Source organism: Monopterus albus, unplaced genomic scaffold (genome assembly GCF_001952655.1).
Source record: "Monopterus albus unplaced genomic scaffold, M_albus_1.0 scaffold50.1, whole genome shotgun sequence".
Classification (NCBI taxonomy): domain Eukaryota; kingdom Metazoa; phylum Chordata; class Actinopteri; order Synbranchiformes; family Synbranchidae; genus Monopterus; species Monopterus albus.
Window position 1 is genome coordinate 4,364,465 of NW_018127930.1, and position 21,184 is coordinate 4,385,648.

The following is a 21,184-nucleotide window of genomic DNA, read 5'->3' on the forward strand; positions in this document are numbered from 1 at the left end:
AATACCAAGACAGAGGAGAAATAATCACAAAGTCTGAGGAAAAGAGAGACAAAGAATGAAGGAGAAACACCTCCAAAAGTGTAGTCAGATTGCTCTGAGCTATTCTCCTGACAACACTTCTACCTGTGTAAAACAAAATAATCCCCCATGGAAGTCATAAACACTACGTTAAGCCAAGGTTTCATCATGATGGTAAACACAACAAGTGTAACCTGTCATGATGTCATTATCACAGTGTCTGCACAATACTTAAAAGTTTTGTAGGTGACAGTTAACATGACAGAGAAAGCAAACAGCAAAAAGAAAAAAACAGAAAAAGTAAATATGCAAAGGAGGGCAAAGAAAGACTGAGGGACAGAGTGTGAGATGCCAATCTGAGTTTCTGTAGTTTGAAAGGCAGAATTAGAGTTAATGCTGCCCCAGTGTGTGCCTTGAACATGTCATAAAATCACCAACTGTTATCAAGGCTATTACACTCACTGGCAGGTTACACCACTAAGGTATTGTTCTCACAAACTTGTAATTCACCCCTGATGAATACTTACACAATGTAACTGTTTTTCTCTTTCACACACATGCGCACGATGCCGAAATATACTACAGTATATTTCTCTCTATCTAAACGTCTCTCTCTCTCACACACACACACACACACACACACACACGTATTCTGGTTATGTTTATGTAATGCATCTTTCATCCTGCTGACATAATCTACCATAACATAAAACACTCATCAATTCAATATTATTTCTGCATTCAGTAATTCATCATTGCCGATATGATTAACCAAACTGCCACGCTCCCATACAGTCTCATTCATCAATTTACATGGAAATGTTACACTCAACATGACCTTGGAAGAGAATCTTGATGGTTGGTGTTCTCACCCTTCTACTGGTTCTGCTGACACGTGGACTCCATCATTCAGGTGTGGTTTTTTTATTTAGCTGATGGACACATGTGCTGACCACATTTTCAAAACTGATTTTTTTTCTTACATTGAATTAGCTGTATGTATTTGTATACACTGTCTGCAGAACACCAGATTCACAGAAAGGCCATCATTTACTGTGGTGACATTTTGACTGAGCCCAGATGAGGCAACATGACCAGTCAGCCTTTCTTTCAGTATGCCATCCTCTGATTTAGACCTGAGGTGCACTCTATAATACAACAGTGTCAGACAGAAGAAAATTGTATGGGCTCAAATTTTTCATTGTCACTGAAGTGATGAATCAAGTTTTTTCTTCTGCTATGTATCAGAAATAGTCACTTTTGGCACCATTCTGAAGTGGCCTGTCATGACTGATGCCAAAGAGATATTCAATTTCACCTGCTAGCCAGCTAGCAGCTGCACTATGATTCCTTCCTGTGGAAATTTAATTTAAAATGTTGCCTGTCCTTTATACTACCAACAGACTGAAGTGGTGGGAGACAGAAAATGATCTCGCTGGCCAGCAGAGATAATGAACCAGTGCATCCCTGTTATTTATAACAATATGAGAATATTACCTCACTTCTGACATGAAAGTGATTTTCTCACACATGTCATTTAACAGTTGGCAGCTATCAATCATGCCGCATTACTGTAATAACAAATGCATTCAAGCAGCCTTGCTGGAGGAACACGGGAGGCTCAGATACAGATTAGAAGAGGCACTTGTCACAGTAAATCTCAGATATTAACTGATGTAATATAATAATACTGAAAACACACATACTGAGTTAACCTTACATAAACCCAGTGATGCTTAGTTGACTAGTGGGAATCCTTGACAGAATATATGCTGTAATGCTTTAAGAACAAGTGATATTACACTAGAAATATTCATTCACCTAATGATCCAACAACCCATGCAAAGTGAAATATTAAATTAATAATATCCAAGAGAAAACCTTTAAATAATTACCAAAGAAGCACTTCACTCCCTGAGTACCTTTATTAAGATGTGCAGTTTAAAAAGACAATCCACATATGAATAAAGATTTTTCACTTGAGCTAAATACCACATTTAACAAAGGCATGTTCACTTCATAATCCTCTGGGGTACTTGTCATTAACAAGTCTATCTTATCTCAACACCATTATTATGCACAGGCCCAGCATATAAAACCTTAACCCTCAGAATAATGGATCTCACAGAAGACTGTTGCTGACTCACAGGCCACTATGGCATACGTACCATTAAATTGACACCAATTTAACTTTTGTATGATTATTAAAATGCATAGTTGTAATAGCAGAATGACCAAATGTCATGTTAGCAGGCAATCGCCAGGAGCATGTCAGCTGGCAGTTAGTCTTGCTATAAAGATCGTTATCAGGACAATTCAAGTTTTATATTAGTGTTTAAAATTTTAATGAAAAGCCCTTCAAAAATTATAAAAAAAATACAACTTACTATTACAGTTACTGTTTAGATAAAGGGATTTTCTGTGCATGCACTAAATATATAAAAAGGGTACTAATGTAAAATCTAATGTAAAAATGTTTATTAAAGGGCATTTTGGGAAATTGATAGGCAACCGCATGCAGGTTAATCATTTGATAATTATTTTGCTCAAATCAAGAACATCAGTACATCAGTTATAAAGTCATAATATACTTTGATATTAATGCATTTGTAAAGCTATGGCAGTAATAAGATGGCTAGGTGGATATATTTTCTGAAATAGCATTCCTCTCTTTAATTTGCCACAGAGCAGACTGCAGCAGTGTTAGCTTCCACAAAGTGTAGCAGCATGCTTTTAACAACTTTTAAAACTGTTTTATAACTTTCTAGAAACTGATGACTGCATACAGTAGGTATTTTTGAACTTGAGACTGTGACGGTAACACTCTAAACCCTGAATTTTACCCTAACACCTAACTTCTAATCCTAACTCTAAGACCTGCCCCATAGGTGGGACAGTGCTCTAACTGCACTGACAGTAGTCAGAGGTCAATGTATGCTAAGACAACCAGGCACAAGGACAGTTTCTTCCCCCGGGCTGTCACTCTGATGAACACTTGACCCACGACAGTATTGCTGGACAATAACCCTCATTGCAATACCTGTAAATATACCTCATACAGATTATACAGATTCATACAGGTCTCTATTTTTAAGTACTCTATTTTTATTCCTACTTATCCCATTTCACAAAGAGCATTCCTTGTCTGTCTGCATTGTTTACTGCCTATTTATACTGCTTATTTTGCATTGTTTTCACAGTTTGTTGCTTGTTAATACTGCTTATTTTGTTATATTACACAGCCTTATGTTGGTTTACTGTTTACTTGTCCCTTGCATGAGGATATGTACATACACACTGAGAGTCGATGTGACCAGAGTCAAATTCCTCATGTGTCTGACACACCTGGCCAATAAAGCAGATTCTGATTCTGATTCTATATATACATACAAGGTATATTTACAAGTATTGCACTGAGGGTTATTGACCAGTCATACTTTCGAGGGTTAATCTAAATATTGTCACTGAGAGTACATAAAGCCACTGAAACAAAAAGCCTACTTACTGTATATTGTATGCTTAGTAAGCAGTTTATTACTTAGAATCCAAATGAATGCAGAGGACCAGCACTAAATTCTTCATAATGCTCAGTTTTGTTCACATTGTTTTAGGAAGGTGTGGATCCAACCACACAATTGTTTTGGAAGAGATTTATTGCATTATGCAGAGGGGTGTTCCTGTTATTTAGCCTAGTTTCAGAGGTTGATAACACAAAAGTGATGATTTCCTGTTGCATGCAACCAAGCCAGGCCTATAGAAATTCCTTTATGAAGTGAATGCAGCATAAACTCACACTTGTGACCATGTCTAATAAAAGTACATAGCAATACTGAGCCTGTATATTAATGTCATCATAAATGTAAATGAATGTAGTTTGTCACAAGCAATGTAAATACTGTATCACAGCTACCACCCATGACAACAGTTAATGATGACAGACTTACACCTTCTCAAAAGGTACGTATTTTATGTTATTTATTAATTTTGGACTGTTGCTAAAGTGTATGGTGCAACACAGTTTTGAGTAACAGTGTAGCTCCACCACAGTGTTCAACCAGTAAGCCACATTTGCTCTTACACATAGATGGTGCAGCAGCCTGCAGGGCAGCCATAACGGCACCATAACATAATGAGGAACATTTCATTTCCATGGTACATGAAATGAAAATAATGAATTATAGTTGCAAGTAATGTTTTATATTTCTTTTTATAAAGAGACAAGGTAAAATTCATGAAGTGTCTCATTATCAAGTGATATATTTATTTTGGAGTTGCACCTTTTTTACCTCTACTGCTGCAGTTACCCAGTTTTACCTTTGGGATAATTCAACATTCATTTTCTCTTATTCTTTAATATATTTCTATAATTCTATAATAATATTTGGCTACTTACTGCCGATGTGAAGGAAGATGGTGTCACGCCTCTCTCCATGTGGGTTCTGAAAACAGCTGTAGAGCCCATTGTGGCTCAGATCCACTTGTGTCAGGATTAGTCGGGGACCTTCTAGACGGTGCTGGGCCTTCACATCTGTACCGTTCACTTTCCATGACACTGATGCATCATTGTCCAGGGAGCCGCACTGCATAGTGACATCACTGCCCATTCGTTCATACTGGTTCCTAGCAACTGGAAATAGACAGAAGTAAAGATGAAGTATTAATGATATTAATAGCCAATGCATGAAATATATGTGATATGAAAATACTGTCCTATGTGCATACTGGCTCCTAGCCACGAGAAATGTAGACAGTCAAAATCAAAACATTTATAATTGTATCAGCATATACAACAAGTAACACGATTGGTTATTGTGTCATATTTGTTCCTAGCTATGAGAAAAAAGAATCAGTGACAGACACTCTTATTTCATAACAGTTTTCATCTGATAAAATGAACTGAATATACTGTAGATAAATTCAAACAATGAATTTCATTCTACCTTTTCAGTCACTTTTGCCTTATATACTACTGTCCAACTATACACATTTGTTAGCCACAGTTCTGTATCAGCAGTGGTGGACTAAGTGGAAAATATCTTTTACCATTTTTATATGGAAAAAGAAAGTCATATTTTATTAAATACAATAAGCGTGATTTTGCTTCACCTGGGACCCAGGGAAGAGGCAGGGAGCAGAAAGAAAATGTTTTTACTATCCGGCAAAAACCCCCTCTTTTATTGTGTTCATTATGACTTGTGTTTGTGTGCTGCCTTTACTATTATAGCATTGTATCAGCTACCTCACTGCAGTGCCAACTGCAAAACCCAAAGCTTTGACCACTGGTTCAGTAAAGTTATAGAGACCATGACCCCAAGGGTTAAGGGATATATGTGAGCCTAATGGGAGTCTTAGCCTGGACACTGGGGTTAGCCCTGCTCTGTTAATAAGTCCCATGAGACTTGTCATGACCACACAGAGTGAAGACCTCAGATTAACACTTAAACACCGAGGATCAACAGCACAACAAGACACAACAATAAAATATTGATCCCCATCTTAGGAAAAGCCCTTGTGTATAAGGAAAAGAAAGAAAAGGAAAAAAAATGCCCCAACTGGCCTGAGATCAAATACCGTCAAGGTTGCCCTGATGTCTGCCTTTCTCTGTTCCCATCCTCCTTTCTTTGTCACCCCACAGCCTCTCATTTTAGTCTTGAGCTAGCTTCCTGCTCTTCATCTCCTCAGACATGTCTCAACGCAGATCATACAGATGTCAGCCTGGTGTTCCATGTATATTTCATGTCCCATAACAGAGCCATCCATATTTAATAGGACATGATCCCTGTCCCCAATAACATTGACTGTTTGTTCTCTGTCTGTCCTCCTCTGCCTTATGTGACAGGTTTAGAGAGTACAGAAGAGAAGAGAAGAGAAGAGAAGAGAAGAGAAGAGAAGAGAAGAGAAGCTTTCCAGTTTATGTTTGATCAAAATGAGAGAATATTCAAAATTGTAATAGTTTAGAAAAGCTCCCTGGCTCAAATTCCATTCACCGTCTTTATGTGAAAATAAGCTATTATCAAAGTAGATGAGTGAAATCAAAATCCTTTTTCCAACTGATGTCATCAGAAGGGAGCATTTAGCATCAGGTTTAAAAAAATAATAAAATTACAAGGTGCATGCCCCTTGGAATTTTTTAATGAATGTCCTTGAGACTACGCAGCATTAATGACCTCCTCTCTTACTCTCCCAACCCCTTTTCCCCACCACATTTCATCCTTCTTATCTTCTCAGGTTACACCACTCTTTCTCTACTTCTGTTCTTTGCAATTTCCCTCCACTCATCTCTCTAGCCTTTGCTTCTTTAACATTTCTCTGTGTTATTTCCGTCCTCTCCTTTTAACTTCTTGTCCTTTTCCAAACAGTCATGTTTCTCTTCTCACTCTCTGACAGTCTCTATCTTTATCCGTCATCCTCCACCCGTCTCCTCTCCTCTCCCTGCCATCTGCCACAATTCACATCCTCATTTCAACCTCATTTTTTTCATTTAGTTCATTCTGTCTCTATTTTTTTTTTCTTGTTTTCTATTTCTTTCCCATTTATTGTGAGCTACTTTAAACTCAATAGAGACAATCATGTCAGGCAGGGTTTTATTTAAATGCTCCAAAAAGTGTACACTAGTTTTGGGCTAGTATGTAAACATAGTGCATCATTTGTAAGGCTGAATCAAAGAGTGTGTGCATGCTGCAGTGTTATGGCAAGAGTTTCAAGAATGGTCTGCAAAATGTTCAACAATGACATTTTCTGTAGCTATGAGCTAAGTGCAGTTAGGCAAAGCAGAAACTTCTGGAACAACTTCACCCACTGCCAAGGTGCATAAATGAGGAAAAATAAACTGAAAAGGTCAAAAATCCCTGACGAAGGCCACAAGCTGGAATGCTTTTGTCTTGCATTAAAGTTGATCTATAATTTGGAAGTCTAGCTGGATTTTTGACCTTCTACTGTAAGTACAGTTGGGGGCAGACTCTTATTCATTCTGACTGGTTTAAATTATTCAGATAAACCAGAACATTTTGTTTCACCTGCTGGAGAATGATAGTTCTTCTGGCCTTTCCCCTGGGCTGGAACAGTGCATATTTAATATAAGAATAAATCTGGCACTGGTAACTGGACATGTGAATAACAGTTCACTGTTACTTGTGCCAGTGTTTGTTTCTCATTGGCTGCATTTTATAAATTAACAATTCATGTACGTTAAATCTCTGGTTACCATAGAAATAATATTATTAGGGCTGCCACTGACAATTGTCATCATTATTATTTTCTCAGTTAATCATTTGGTCTATAAAACATCCAAAAAGCATGGAAATTGCCCATTACACTATCCAAGAGCACAAGGTGATGTGTATAACCGATCGTGAGCATTCTGTGCACATTACACATGCATAATAAACCTAATAGCATAAGTGGAAACACAAGCACAAACACTTATGAGTACACCCTTGCACTCACTAAACATGCACAGGCTCCCACACCACCATGCATAATGTCCTCATGTCTCATCACCATACAGACAAGCAGGACCTAATATCCATAATGACATTCAACCTCAAGTGCTATTGATCTCATGGTAATAGATAGATAGTGCATTGTAAGCAGTGTTAGAACACTGTTATCCTCTACCAAATGAGAATGAAAATCATCATTGTCCTTCAAGAAAGCTTCAGTTTTACTCAATATGTTACATGTGTATGTTGATGCCAGTTGACATTGTCTCTCATGAATAAACAGTATATGACCTTTCTACATAAGAGGCAAAGCAGATCAGGTCATTTATTTAGATATTTTTGTACCACAATAGCCAATTCTGTAAACTGGGTTATACCAGTGATAAAATAACAATTAAAACAGAAGATAAACAATAGCAAAGTACTGTACTTATATACAACTTTTAGGTACTTGTATTACACTTGGGTATTTCAATTCTATGTTACTTTACACTTTATACTGTACTTTTTAACTCCACTCAATTTATCTGGCAGATATAGAATCTTACTGTCCAGATTAAAATTTCACATATAATTTACCTTATAAAATGCAATACATTGTTAAACCCCTGATTTACCTTGTTACTATGTTGGGAACCACTGGAATAAACTACCCGACTGTCAGTGTTATAGCTACAGTACTAAAACACTGAATGCTTAATTGTTGCATCAGTATTAAGAGTGTCCCATAAAACCCTACATCACTGACAGGGGCCATTTTCTGTATAATTAGTACTCTTTTGATATTCCTGAGAATATTTCTCTTCTTTTATTTAAGTAGTATTTTGAATGTAGGACTTTTAATTTTAATAGTGCAATCTTTCTATGGAGTAAATCACCACTTTTATCACAGTATGATCTTATATTGATTATCTTAGCCTGCGATCCACTGTTTGCTGATACTTAAAAATATCCAACAGTGTGAATTTGACTTGACTGGATTCAGGGGTCTGTGATCAATATTAAACAGTACATTGTTACATTTTTATTAACCTGCAAATGCAACAAAAGTACAGTTTCACATTGTATTGAGCTCCTCTGTTGACTTTCAAGTGTTATGGTTTGGACTTACTTTCTGTCTTGTGCTCTTCTTTTGGTTTGATTTCCTGTTCCCCGTGTCACCACACCTGCCCCAGCTTTACCTTGGTTTCTAATCAGCACTCATTATTTCCACCTGCTGCTTGTTATCCCCTGGTCTTCTGCCCATATGATCTCCTCCTTTCCCTCAGTCACCACTCTCTGCCTATTCTCCTTTTTCCTTTGGCCTGGATTTGTCTTCTGTTTTATTTCCTACCTCGCAACCCTTGGACTGTTTTTATTTGGACTCTGGACTCGCCTGTCATTTTGGATTCTCGGTTTTGTTTGAGTTGTAGGTCCTTGAGTTTGTTTAATCCTGCTCCCTGACTGAACTGTTGAGTTATAGTCTGGTTGATGTTTTTGTTGAGCTCTTCTTATGTTTTTTTTCCTCTGACTCTGTGTCCAGTATTTTTTTTTCCATAAAATTTTTCCTATACACTAGTTCCTCTGGCCTGGGTCTGCATATTTGGGTCCTACCTGTTCCTTAGCTATAACATCAAGTGCTATTTCAATGCAAATACAGACTCCTGATGACTTTCCAATTCAACACACTTGGACTTTGGAGATCGGAAGCATTAACCTTGTCACATACTAGAAAGTTGGAATGTGCCAGGATATTTAAAATTACACCTCAAACAGTAAAATGTGCAGTATTGACACTATAATTTGTGCACCTTTTTTTAAATAGCTGACACTTTGTATTTTTTGATGTTATTCTTAACAGAACACATGTGTCTAAATCTAATAGCTTACGCTTATGCAGATCAGCATGCTAATCTAAACAAAACAGAGAATTCAAAGTTATGCACCCCAGCCTCTTTCACATGCCTGCTTCCACTTCTGGTGTGGAATCTCAACTTGCTGTCTGATTTCACAGGGTGGTGCGCAATTATACTACTCTTAGCTTGTAAAGGGTGGGATATTTGCAACCCTTTGAAACGGCACTAGCGCAGGGTGTCAGTGTAAAAACAACTAATAAGAGCAGCTGTAGTAAAGACCTTTGGAAGTGATAGGGAGCTGGTGACACACACAAATAACAGAAGAAACAAAGCAATGAAGGAGAGAGACACAAAAAGCAGAAGAAACAAAGCAATGAAGGAGAGAAAATGTAGATGATGGTTTCAAACAAAAAGAGGGCCACAAGATCCAGAGAAAAGAAATCAGGGGACATGGAGACACTAGTCTTGTATTTTTGCTTCATGTTATCACAAGGACACTCATAAATGAATTTCTTCATCCTTTGCACCTTCATTAAGCATAATTCAACCAGAAAGCTCAATTGAGGTCAACTTATCATTAGCTAAGTGTCAGACAGGATACTCATGAGAACAAGTGGCCCCACTGTTTGATTAGCTGATTAAACACCACTGGAATTACTTGTTTAAACATCAAGTGCCATCAGGGTGGACAGTGTTACACCTTTCCACTGCAGCATCATCAAACCTCTATTGATGAAGTGAGAACATTGACTGAGAAGAAAAAGTTAGCTTAAGACCTCATGAGCTGAAAGAAAGGTGGGCAATGTCCATGATTTATAGGGAAAAGGCAAAACTACACATTCATATATGCTTAAAAAGGCTAAGCAATATGACACAAGACAAGAATGATACTGAGAATGAACATAGTTTGCATTGTATTTGCAGCCCTGAGTACTGTCTGCACACTCCACCAGTTAGAGGCTAGACCAGCTGTATCTGTAGCTGTTTTTCGACCACAGGAATTTAACAAGCCATAACCTGGAGCTTCCCATTCTTAAACTGGCTTGGACTTTGGAGATCGGAAGCATTAACCTTGTCACATACTAGAAAGTTGGAATGTGCCAGGATATTTAAAATTACACCTCAAACAGTAAAATGTGCAGTATTGACACTATAATTTGTGCACCTTTTTTTAAATAGCTGACACTTTGTATTTTTTGATGTTATTCTTAACAGAACACATGTGTCTAAATCTAATAGCTTACGCTTATGCAGATCAGCATGCTAATCTAAACAAAACAGAGAATTCAAAGTTATGCACCCCAGCCTCTTTCACATGCCTGCTTCCACTTCTGGTGTGGAATCTCAACTTGCTGTCTGATTTCACAGGGTGGTGCGCAATTATACTACTCTTAGCTTGTAAAGGGTGGGATATTTGCAACCCTTTGAAACGGCACTAGCGCAGGGTGTCAGTGTAAAAACAACTAATAAGAGCAGCTGTAGTAAAGACCTTTGGAAGTGATAGGGAGCTGGTGACACACACAGACACAAAAAGCAGAAGAAACAAAGCAATGAAGGAGAGAAAATGTAGATGATGGTTTCAAACAAAAAGAGGGCCACAAGATCCAGAGAAAAGAAATCAGGGGACATGGAGACACTAGTCTTGTATTTTTGCTTCATGTTATCACAAGGACACTCATAAATGAATTTCTTCATCCTTTGCACCTTCATTAAGCATAATTCAGCCAGAAAGCTCAATTGAGGTCAACTTATCATTAGCTAAGTGTCAGACAGGATACTCATGAGAACAAGTGGCCCCACTGTTTGATTAGCTGATTAAACACCACTGGAATTACTTGTTTAAACATCAAGTGCCATCAGGGTGGACAGTGTTACACCTTTCCACTGCAGCATCATCAAACCTCTATTGATGAAGTGAGAACATTGACTGAGAAGAAAAAGTTAGCTTAAGACCTCATGAGCTGAAAGAAAGGTGGGCAATGTCCATGATTTATAGGGAAAAGGCAAAACTACACATTCATATATGCTTAAAAAGGCTAAGCAATATGACACAAGACAAGAATGATGAGAGGGGAAAGAATTAACATAGTTTGCATTGTATTTGCAGCCCTGAGTACTGTCTGTACACTCCACCAGTTAGAGGCTAGACCAGCTGTATCTGTAGCTGTTTTCCAAAAATAAAAAAAGCCATAACCTGGAGCTTCCCATTCTTAAACTGGTTGGTAGCGGTTATGCACAGTATATTGTTTGCCAACTGCCACAAAACATCAAGAAGAAGAAGAGAGGGAGGTTTTGTGTGGGTATCAAAAGTCCTGGTGGAAAAAAAATAATTTGGTCTTAGTGACTTTTTCAAGAAGAAAGCTGAATATAAATGATTTATCGTGTAAGCTGCTTACAGTAGTTTGGATTTTTGCAGTCGTGCCAGGAAACAGTGCAGGCTGTGTTCTTTACCCTACTGATAATTGTGAAATTTGGCCACTAAAACAATTTTCCTCCCTTCACAAACACCGTATGACATGCAAATGTGTTTATTTAAATAAAAACACAAGAAATGCAATTAAGCACAGTGGCATTAAAATTTACAGAAATATCGGATAATTGTCTAGTTAAGCAACTAAAGAACATAAAGAATATAAAAAGGAAAACAATTTGCTCAGGTATCTTACTGTGATAACATACTTTAAGTGAGCTTAGCCAATTCAGAATCAATACTGCTACGAATCTTTTTCTACTGACAGAGTCTGCCCTGGCCCACAATACCATATGTTAGGCTTTAAGAAATGTATTAACAAAAGTCAGCCAGAAAATCATCTGAGAAGCAGGAGGATGGCAACCAAACATATGAACGACAATAAAACGGAAACCTCCCACGACAAGAGTGTAAAACACAAGACAATAAACAAAGAAGAGAATAAAATACACACAATGCAGGAAAGAATAGGGGAAGGCTGGATGTTGACAAGAATCATACAATAACTAAATCAAAAAGGTCACAAAAAGTTAAACACAAGAGGAAAACTGAAAATATATTTCAGGTGAAAAAAGCAGCACATTGTTTAAAAACAGAGAAGAGAAGTACAATCAGCAGTAGATAATAAAAGATATTACAAAAGAGAAAAAAAAACATGACATCTACAGTAAAAAAGAGCCGGAGCCTTAAGAAAACAGAATTTAAATGGATAGAAAAAACTACAACAAAGATAAAGGATGGCAGGTGAAAAGAGAGCACAGGACCAGCAGAAACATAGAAGTAATAATAAAGTGTCAGGAAACATGTAGGGACAGAAATAAGGAAGGACAGACAGAAGAAACCTAGAGGTGAGTCAAGCTCATAGTGCAATGGATCAACTCTGCCTTCTTGGTATAATAAAGTAACTGTATATAATACAAATATCAATATTTCTATTATTACAACTGGGCCAACTTGGCTAAATGAACAGACTGAGAGAAGAGACAGAAAGACGAGGAATGGTGAGCGGTGCACACACCAATAGTAAAAATAAATTTTTGGCCTACAAGGCATAATAACCTGTTTGTGTGCAGAAAATTATATTTTACATTTACAGTATTACAGATATAAATGTACTCTTCCCAACCAACCCACGCCTAACTCCCTCGAAAAAAAGGAAACGTACCGTGTAATCATTATTTAGCCTCTGAAAACTTCAAACATGTCTTAAAGGTATTTTCACTTTTAAAAGTTATTGTACTTGAATACAAGGCCTGAAAACCTTAGAAATCTGCTGTCTAATCATATAGTTACTTTAGATGACATAGCTCTTGCCTCCAGTACTACTGTGAGGAACCTTGGAGTCATCTTTGATCAGGATATGTCCTTTAAATCACACATAAACCAAGTCTCTAGATCTGCCTTCTTTCGATATTGACAAAATCAGGAGCATCTTGTCTCAAAGTAATGCTGAAAAACTGGTCCATGCATTTGTTACTTCCAGGCTGGACTACTGTAACTCTTTACTATCAGGATGTCCCAATAATTCCCTAAAAAGCCTCCAGTTAATCCAAAATGCTGCAGCCAGAGTACTGACAGGAACTAGCAAGAGAGATCATATCTCTCCCATATTAGCTTCTCTCCACTGGCTCCCTGTAAAATTCAGAATAGAATTTAAAATCCTTCTCCTAACATACAAAGCCCTTAATAACAAGGCTCCATTGTATCATAAAGACCTCGTAGAGCCTTATCATCCAAACAGAGCACTTTGCTCTCAGAGTGCAGGGAAGCTTATAGTTAGGGCTGGATGAGGTGACCCTGAGCCTACCCTTAGTTTTGCTGCTATAGGCCTAGACATGAAGCTCTGAGCTCCTCTCCTCTCTCTCCCTCCATGCATTTATATGCTCCCATTGCATGTCATTAATTTTGTCTCCTTTCTCCAATAGTTTGTCCTCTCTCTCCCTCTCTCCCTGTACCTTTCTGCTGGTATCTGTGCCAGAGCTGTACATTTTGATGCACAATCACTGACCACATTGTGCACTGTGTTTGTTGTTTTGTTTGTTGTGTTTTGATGCTTTTCTTTGCTCTCTCCTCTATTCACTATCCCATGAAGGGTAAAGGCAGTTCAACTGCCCACCAAGAGCTGGATTCTGTTAGAGATTTCCTCAAATAAAGGGAGTTTTTCCTCCCCACTGTCTCTAAGTGCTGACTCAAAGGAGATTTGTTGGGTTTTTCTGTATAATACTATCAGGTTTAGACCTTAAAGTGCCCCGAGAAGATTTTTGTAGTGATTTGGGGCTAAACAAATAAAATTGAATTGAACTCAACTGAATCTTGTCAGCTGCTAAAAACATAGCTGAATCAGAAAACACCCAGATGAGTAATTCTGGGAATCAATAGCAAATGGCTTTTGTTCTTGTTAAGGTCTGATGACTCCTTTTCCATTTGTCATCACTTGTTTTTACAACAAGCTTTAACCACTGGAAAAAAAATGTAGTGTTTCATCATCATAGAAATTTAGATTTTACATATGTCAGTTTTCAAATCCCAACAACCATCTCTCTATAGATCTAAGTTCTTACATTTTTAAAATCATGTAAGGAAATAATAATTATGAAAACATGTACACTTGGCAGAATCTGAATTTTCCTTAAAAAAAATGAGTCTTCTACATTAGAAACATACTGTATGTGCACACAATCTCACAGTGCTAAACAGGCTGACACTAACACCGCCACTGACAGACATATGTACAGTAGAGATGCATCCATAAAGCAGCACAACCCATAAAACAACACATATTGTACACACACCCTGCTGAGTAGGTGAGGATACTGATACATAACCAAAGAACCAGCTGCGTGCATGTGTGCATTTCAATTTACAGAATATCTGCCCATCACATGCACGACAGTGTGGCTCTATCTTTCTGCATCTTTGACTTCACTTACCCCTGTGTGCATGTGTGTGTTTACCTTGTGTGTCTATGTGAGTAACCAGCCGTAAGTTATGATTCAACTCCGCAGCTGCGGCGTGAAATGAAATTGAAGTTCAGTGCTGGCATTCTGATTTACCATCTCAGAGTGTTATATGCATTTGTGTGTCCGTGACAGGGCATGTTTGCATGTGTGTTTCCGTACGATTGGGTGCGTGTGTTTATTTGTGACAATGTGTGGTTTATTGGCATGTACATATCAGGCCGTGTGAAACCGCGTCGCTTTCCAGCCGGGCTGTAACTCACTAGAGCGTTTATCAGTGAATCGCATTTGTATGCCCAAGGGTAGCGATGCCTTTTGAAAGTCCAACAGTAAAATAGTGGATTGGCTGTCACAGAGATAGAGCCCTTGAGAATTATCAGTTTAGGTTTAGAAGATCAAATTTTTTCACTCTGTGGCTGCAGATGCTGATGCGGTCAGGGCCACTTATACTGATACAGAGAAACATAATGCACACAGCTGAACAGTGATTGGTAGAAGAGTGGTTATCGATCTTATTTTCTGGAGAGAGAAACCTTTTTTTATTCTTCTCTGTTTAACATTAATTGAAAACTGAAATTGAAAATGTGAGTCTTACTTGAAACGTTCAACATTCAACATACAAAAAGCTTCAAATGTGTTTACTTTTCTTTGTTCTGGCCTTCTATTGCATCTTCTCAAATATTAACACAAGTGGTTCATGAGAAGCTTTACAACTCAATCAGTGATTATCAGCAAGCAAAAATTTTGATTTTGTTCCACTCCTGCTTTTCAAAAACACACCGTGCTGATTTAGTTGTCAATATAAGAAGCTGAATAATGTCACAACAAGACTGCAGGGTCATAGGTCAGATAAATACTGAATTACAGTAACTGATAAGCTCAAGTAAGCAGATGAAACACATTCTTTATGTGATTATTTATGAGTTATTCATACCAGACAGGTGCTCAGATCCATCTGATCCATCCTCTGATTCAGCACCTCTCCTCCATCTTTTTGATCTTTGCTTTACTTTTTTATTCGACCCTTGTGAGCAAAGTTAATCATCTGTCAATATTATGTTATTTCATATCATTACACAGCCTTGAGCTACACATATTTATTCCTTTGCAAATAAAACTGACTTGCTAATTTTTTTGTTGTTGTTTGAAAACACCTTGGGATTGCAAATACTGGCTCACTTTGTATGACAGTGTGGGGTCTTTTATCAAAACAACAATACAAGATAAAACATAATGGACAGTGCAACTTTTATATAACTGTAATTTCAATGGCAGTTACTCGTGGTGTTCTGTGAAACTCTGATGATAATTCTTTACTATCTTTTTAACATTTTATAATCTGAATGATTAACTTATCAAAATTGAAAGCAGAGGTTGAAATGCATGGATTTTCTGAATCATTCAAACAGGTACTATTTTCTAATCATTAACTTCCAGGGGGACGTTTTCTTGCCTCAGTCAGCATGTGGCACAGCTGGTTAGGCAGGTTCCTCAAAGTGAAATGCTAACACTCCCCCAATGATTTATAAGACAGAGATCCAATTAACTGTTGTATGACATAATAAGTATTGGCAATAAATTGCTGTTGACACCTTCATGGTTGTGCACATATTAATACACTGATACAAATGCAGTGTGCTGTAGACGCAGGTCCACATGCAGTATATGCTCACACAAACGCATACTGTACATGCCACAGAGGCACCAAAAAACAAACACATTTGGATAGAATTATGCACGACTATACACACTTTTGCACCCACCCACTCACACATAGACTTCCTCTGCAAACATCTTGGAATTAAGTTATCACTTTATCAAACTCTTTCCCACAGAGAGATTAACATTCAGTCTCTCTCTCTACATTTGCCTCTCTTTTCATGTGAGCACTGAGGCAGCTGCAGCTGTGTCAGTGTTTGTATGTGAGTGTGTCTTCTCTGTGCATGTGTGTGTATGAGTCAGGGCACCGACACTCAAATTAATCAACTTCCTGTTTCCGGCCATCTTAGCTTGGCCCCACTGTACATGTAGCCATATAGTTTGTTTGTGTGTGTGTGTGTGTGTGTGTGTGTCATAAGCATCATTACCCTCATCATCTGGCTAGCGGAAGCCACTGGAGAAGACAGAAAGCTTTGCAGGCAATGGGGTTAATTGATACTTCACATTTTAGATGTCTATATTCTGGAAGGAACATGGGAGCAAGCGAGATTAGAGGGAGTGTAAAAAGGAGAGGGAGAAGTGGAGAGTGGAGAGAGCAGCTAGAGGAAAGGGGAACAGCACAGGAGGGAGGAAGAATTGTTGAGAGCGAGTAGGGCAGTTAATATTTTACAAGCCTGGATTAGAGAGATCATCAAATGAGGAATGAAAAGAAGGATTCCTGAGAGTCAGCTACAAGGGTAAGGAGAGAAAAAGAGTGGGGCAGCTGGATAACACTGCTTTGATCAGAAACATCTGTAGGTTTCAGGGCAGAGAGGGAAAAACAGAATGGTGTGAGAGAAATGGCTGAATCCTGCTTTATCCGTTTGTGTGGACGTGTTTCAGTCTGACATAATATCTCCGCCTGCCATCTTTTTCTCTCTCAGTCAGATGGAGTTTGCTATTAAAATATTATACTTGTGGTTTTGCATGTTTGAACTATAAACCTCATTTATTAATTATTTTTGTTTATTACAAGATTTCTTTAAAAGGAGTAGATCCATTTTAAATAAAGTTTTGAAAATAAGTTTTGTTTTATTGACTTTCCATTTAGGCAGCTGGTGGTTTCCATTCCCTCTGCAATGTTATGTGAGAAAACTGGCTTGAGACAGCCCTGAAGCTTGCCTGACACTGGAAATCCATCACGGTGAGCATTATTTTTCATCCTGTCTTAAAAAAACTCATCTAATTTACATTTTGTTGATCCTTCATTAGCAACACTGTCTCTAACCACATTAGTTATCTCAGCTCAGAGCAGACTGTAATTGTTTTGCTTTTAGAAAAGGCAGAAATCCTTAGTGATGAGATATGAAAACATATTCTAAACCATAATTATTCTGTTGTATGTCCATGGTGAAATAGATATGTAAATATAATTATATATAAAGCGCATCAGTGGCAGCAGTGTAACCTCAGAAAAGGGGAATGAGAGTTATTAGACCATTCACTGTTTTGAGTTGTGAATCTAATAAATATGTTAGCTGACTGCCCTTTGACAAGACAGTATAATAATGCTAATACACATAAGCCTGCAGAAACCTCCCACATAGTCCTAATCTTATTGGTTAATAACATGGCTCAGAGCACCCTAAGCCTTCCCAAAGAGCCAAACTTTGAAGGTCAGCGCTAATACCAGGCCACTCATTTATTAAACTGAATGGGATAATACAGACAAAGAGGAAACAGTGAGAGCTAAAAAAAAAAAAAAGCAAAAGATTAAGATGAGGATAAAATATAAAAGTGGCCATAGAGCAAGACTGAGATGAGAGTGACAATAGAGCAAAGAAGGGCAACAGGAAAAAGTAAAGGGCAAGGAGAAAGTTAAGGGGATGAGACAAAGTATGAAGTGATAAGTGAGTAGAAGGGGAGATAGAGGGGAAGGAATTTCAGAGGGAGAGATGGAGAGGGGGAGGTGGACAGAGAAATGGTCAGCTTAATTAATGGACTGTAATATACGACAATATTCTTGGGTTCCAGGATAATATCAGCAAAAATCGCTGCCATGATCACAGGCACATTGTGCAAATATACTGTGACCTTGATAGAGGAAGTGAAGTAGCAGGGAAATTTGAACTAATTCTTGAGAAGATGAAATGTTTTCTCTTTCTTGTTATCAAAACATTATGATAACTTAAATTATGAAGATCAGTCCGGTGCAGAATCCAGGCCATGGTTGCTGACAATGACTTGACTTCCTGGAGCACAGGGAAAAATGTTCACAAAGAATAAAAATTAAATAAACAAAGTGTAAAAAAAAAGTCAATGCTGTATCTGTGTGGAGTCAGAGATAACAAAGAAGAAGTAAGTATTAGTAAAGGAAGGTACTATATATTTCTACTCCAATGCTTCCAGCTACAGAGTCACATTCATCGTTGTGTTGATTTTGGTCTCTCTGCCTGTCTTCTTCATCCAGCCACCTAATGCCCCTGCCCATTCCTTCCATTGCCAACCACCTGATCTTCCCCACCCACTCACACACCTGTCTCAAGTCTCCTCACCAGTATTCTTAGTATTTATACCAGCCAATTCCACCTGCTCCTTGTCTCTCATGAGCTGGACTCCTTACACTGATCTGCCTGGTACCTGGACTTACTTCTATACCTGTGCATGCCTGCCTACAGTGCATACTTGTAACCATAAAGTCATCGCTATTTCTATTAAACACACCTCGCTGCACGTCTCTCTGTCTCATGCATCTACATTTGCCTCATACCCCAACTGTGACAATTTAGATTCCAACTTAAATGTTGATCCTCAATCAATTTCTGCAGTAGATCCACTTCAAAAGTCTGATTTTGATTTTTAAATTTTGTATTAAAAGTCAAAAAAGGTAAAATTATAGAAACATAGCTGATAAAGTAATTCATGTGCATAATATAAAACAGCAATCTTTTCATGTGGAAAGCATATAAGCTGTTTCTGCTTCTGAACTCAGTGTACAGTTGCTGCTACGGACCTATCAATCACTCAGCACTTGGAACAGTAATCAGCCTGGGTTGTCAAGCTGTTGCTGTGGCAGCTAAACTGAGTGCAGGAGCAAGTCCACTGCAGCTTCCAGCATTATTTTCTTACAGTTATTTCAGTCAGTGATCAAAACATCACCATTCCAAGTGGGACTTGAGGCCATTGCCCTGTCGTCACAGAGGTTCAGTGAAATTCAAGAATGATTTTTCCATGGTCTCGTGCTTCCACTGTTGGATATATGCCTGTTTTCCAAGAACTGGTAGGTACCGAGGGACCCGCACATGAGTAGTTCTGAAACTGCAATCAATCATGTGTGACTGTGGAAGTGTACAATATACCCAGTGCATGCACACACCAATGTGCACACACACACACACACACACACACACACACACACACACTTAGATCTGTGCATGTCTGCGTGCTCTCTTTGTATCTTGTCCCTAACAGAACTACACTCACACACACACAACAAGCAAGGTGTGATGGGAAAAGAACTCCTGTCAGGTTCAGCCACTGCAAAACGCATCACATCTGTACTCTAAGCAACTGAGAATGCACAGATTACTACTCACTCTCCCAAGCTTCAACTGGCATGCTGTGCAGTGCTAGAGAAAGAAAAAGAAGTGTAAAATAAATAACTTTAGAGGATCTGACCCCACCAGTGTTGTTGCTCTGTCCTTGATGCTAAAGTTTACATACATTTTCACCCTAATCATTTGTCACCCAAAGACTAATAATGCTGAACACAGCAAGAGCAAAGAGCCATAATGAAAATCTATCAGCAAATTATTTTTCCTGACAATCCCTCCTGTCTTTGCAGTAGCCCTCATGAATACTCTAACTTCAAAAACAGACTTGATAAAAAGTGGGGAGTACACTTTCCAGTGAGTACGTAATTATGAATTCAATGGAATGTAGGTTAATTAATCTAGTAGATAATAATTATGATTAAAAATTATTTCCATAACCATTGCGATTGTCAGAACCTTAAACAATATACAAAGAACAGTATGTTCATCTAATCTGATCACTTATGGAGATCAGAATACAATGCCATAGAAATATAATCTTTGTGAAACAAAGCTGTGGGTGTTAATGTATCTGAGGGTGTGTGCCTGTGTGTATTTTAGCAAAGACATGCAGTCCAGGCCACTCACGCACACACCAGCTGAGGAGAAAACAAGTTTAAGCCCTAGGCATACACAGTCCACATGCACACTAAGGAGAAAGATATGTCACACTGAAAAACGAATGCTTTCCTATCTGCCTTCGTGTAAGCAGTGTGCCCATGTGTGCATCAGTTCCTGTAGTCAGTGTGTAGATTCATATTGAGTGTTCATATGAAATGTTACTTCACACAAACATGTTAATACACTTGTTGGCAAAACATCCTTCTCTGTGTCTGACACGCATTCAGAGGCAGTGTTGCGGAAGTTACTTATGAAATTGAATATTACAGATTACTAGTTACCCTGTTAAAATGTAATAAGTAATGTAACTATTTTAATTACTTCATTAAAGTAATCTAACCTATTACATTGAATGACTTTTAAATTACTTTTCTAGCAAATGTTTTAAACTGGGAGTTTAGCTGGGAGTAAGCTTTAGCTTACTGCTCAGGGCACCAAGCAAAATATATGCAGAGCTAAATTACTTGCACACATAAAAATCAATGACCGTGACATCGCCCAGCATAGTGCAGCCGGGGCCCCACCCTGGAGCCAGGCCCGGGGTTGGGGCTCAAATGCAAGCGCCTGGTGGCCGGGCCTCCCCTCACGAGGCCCGGCTGGGCTTAGCCCA

At 38.3% G+C, this 21,184-nt stretch overlaps 1 protein-coding gene across 1 annotated transcript in view; it reads right to left on the bottom strand.

The window, feature by feature from the left end:
* cntfr (ciliary neurotrophic factor receptor) overlaps positions 1 to 21,184 on the bottom strand; it is a 211,449-nt gene that overhangs the window by 86,270 nt on the left and 103,995 nt on the right. Inside the window, exon 4 of the mRNA XM_020601001.1 lies at positions 4,412 to 4,645. Within this exon, the coding sequence (XP_020456657.1) occupies positions 4,412 to 4,645 (234 nt within the window). The remainder of the gene's footprint in view (positions 1 to 4,411; positions 4,646 to 21,184) is intronic.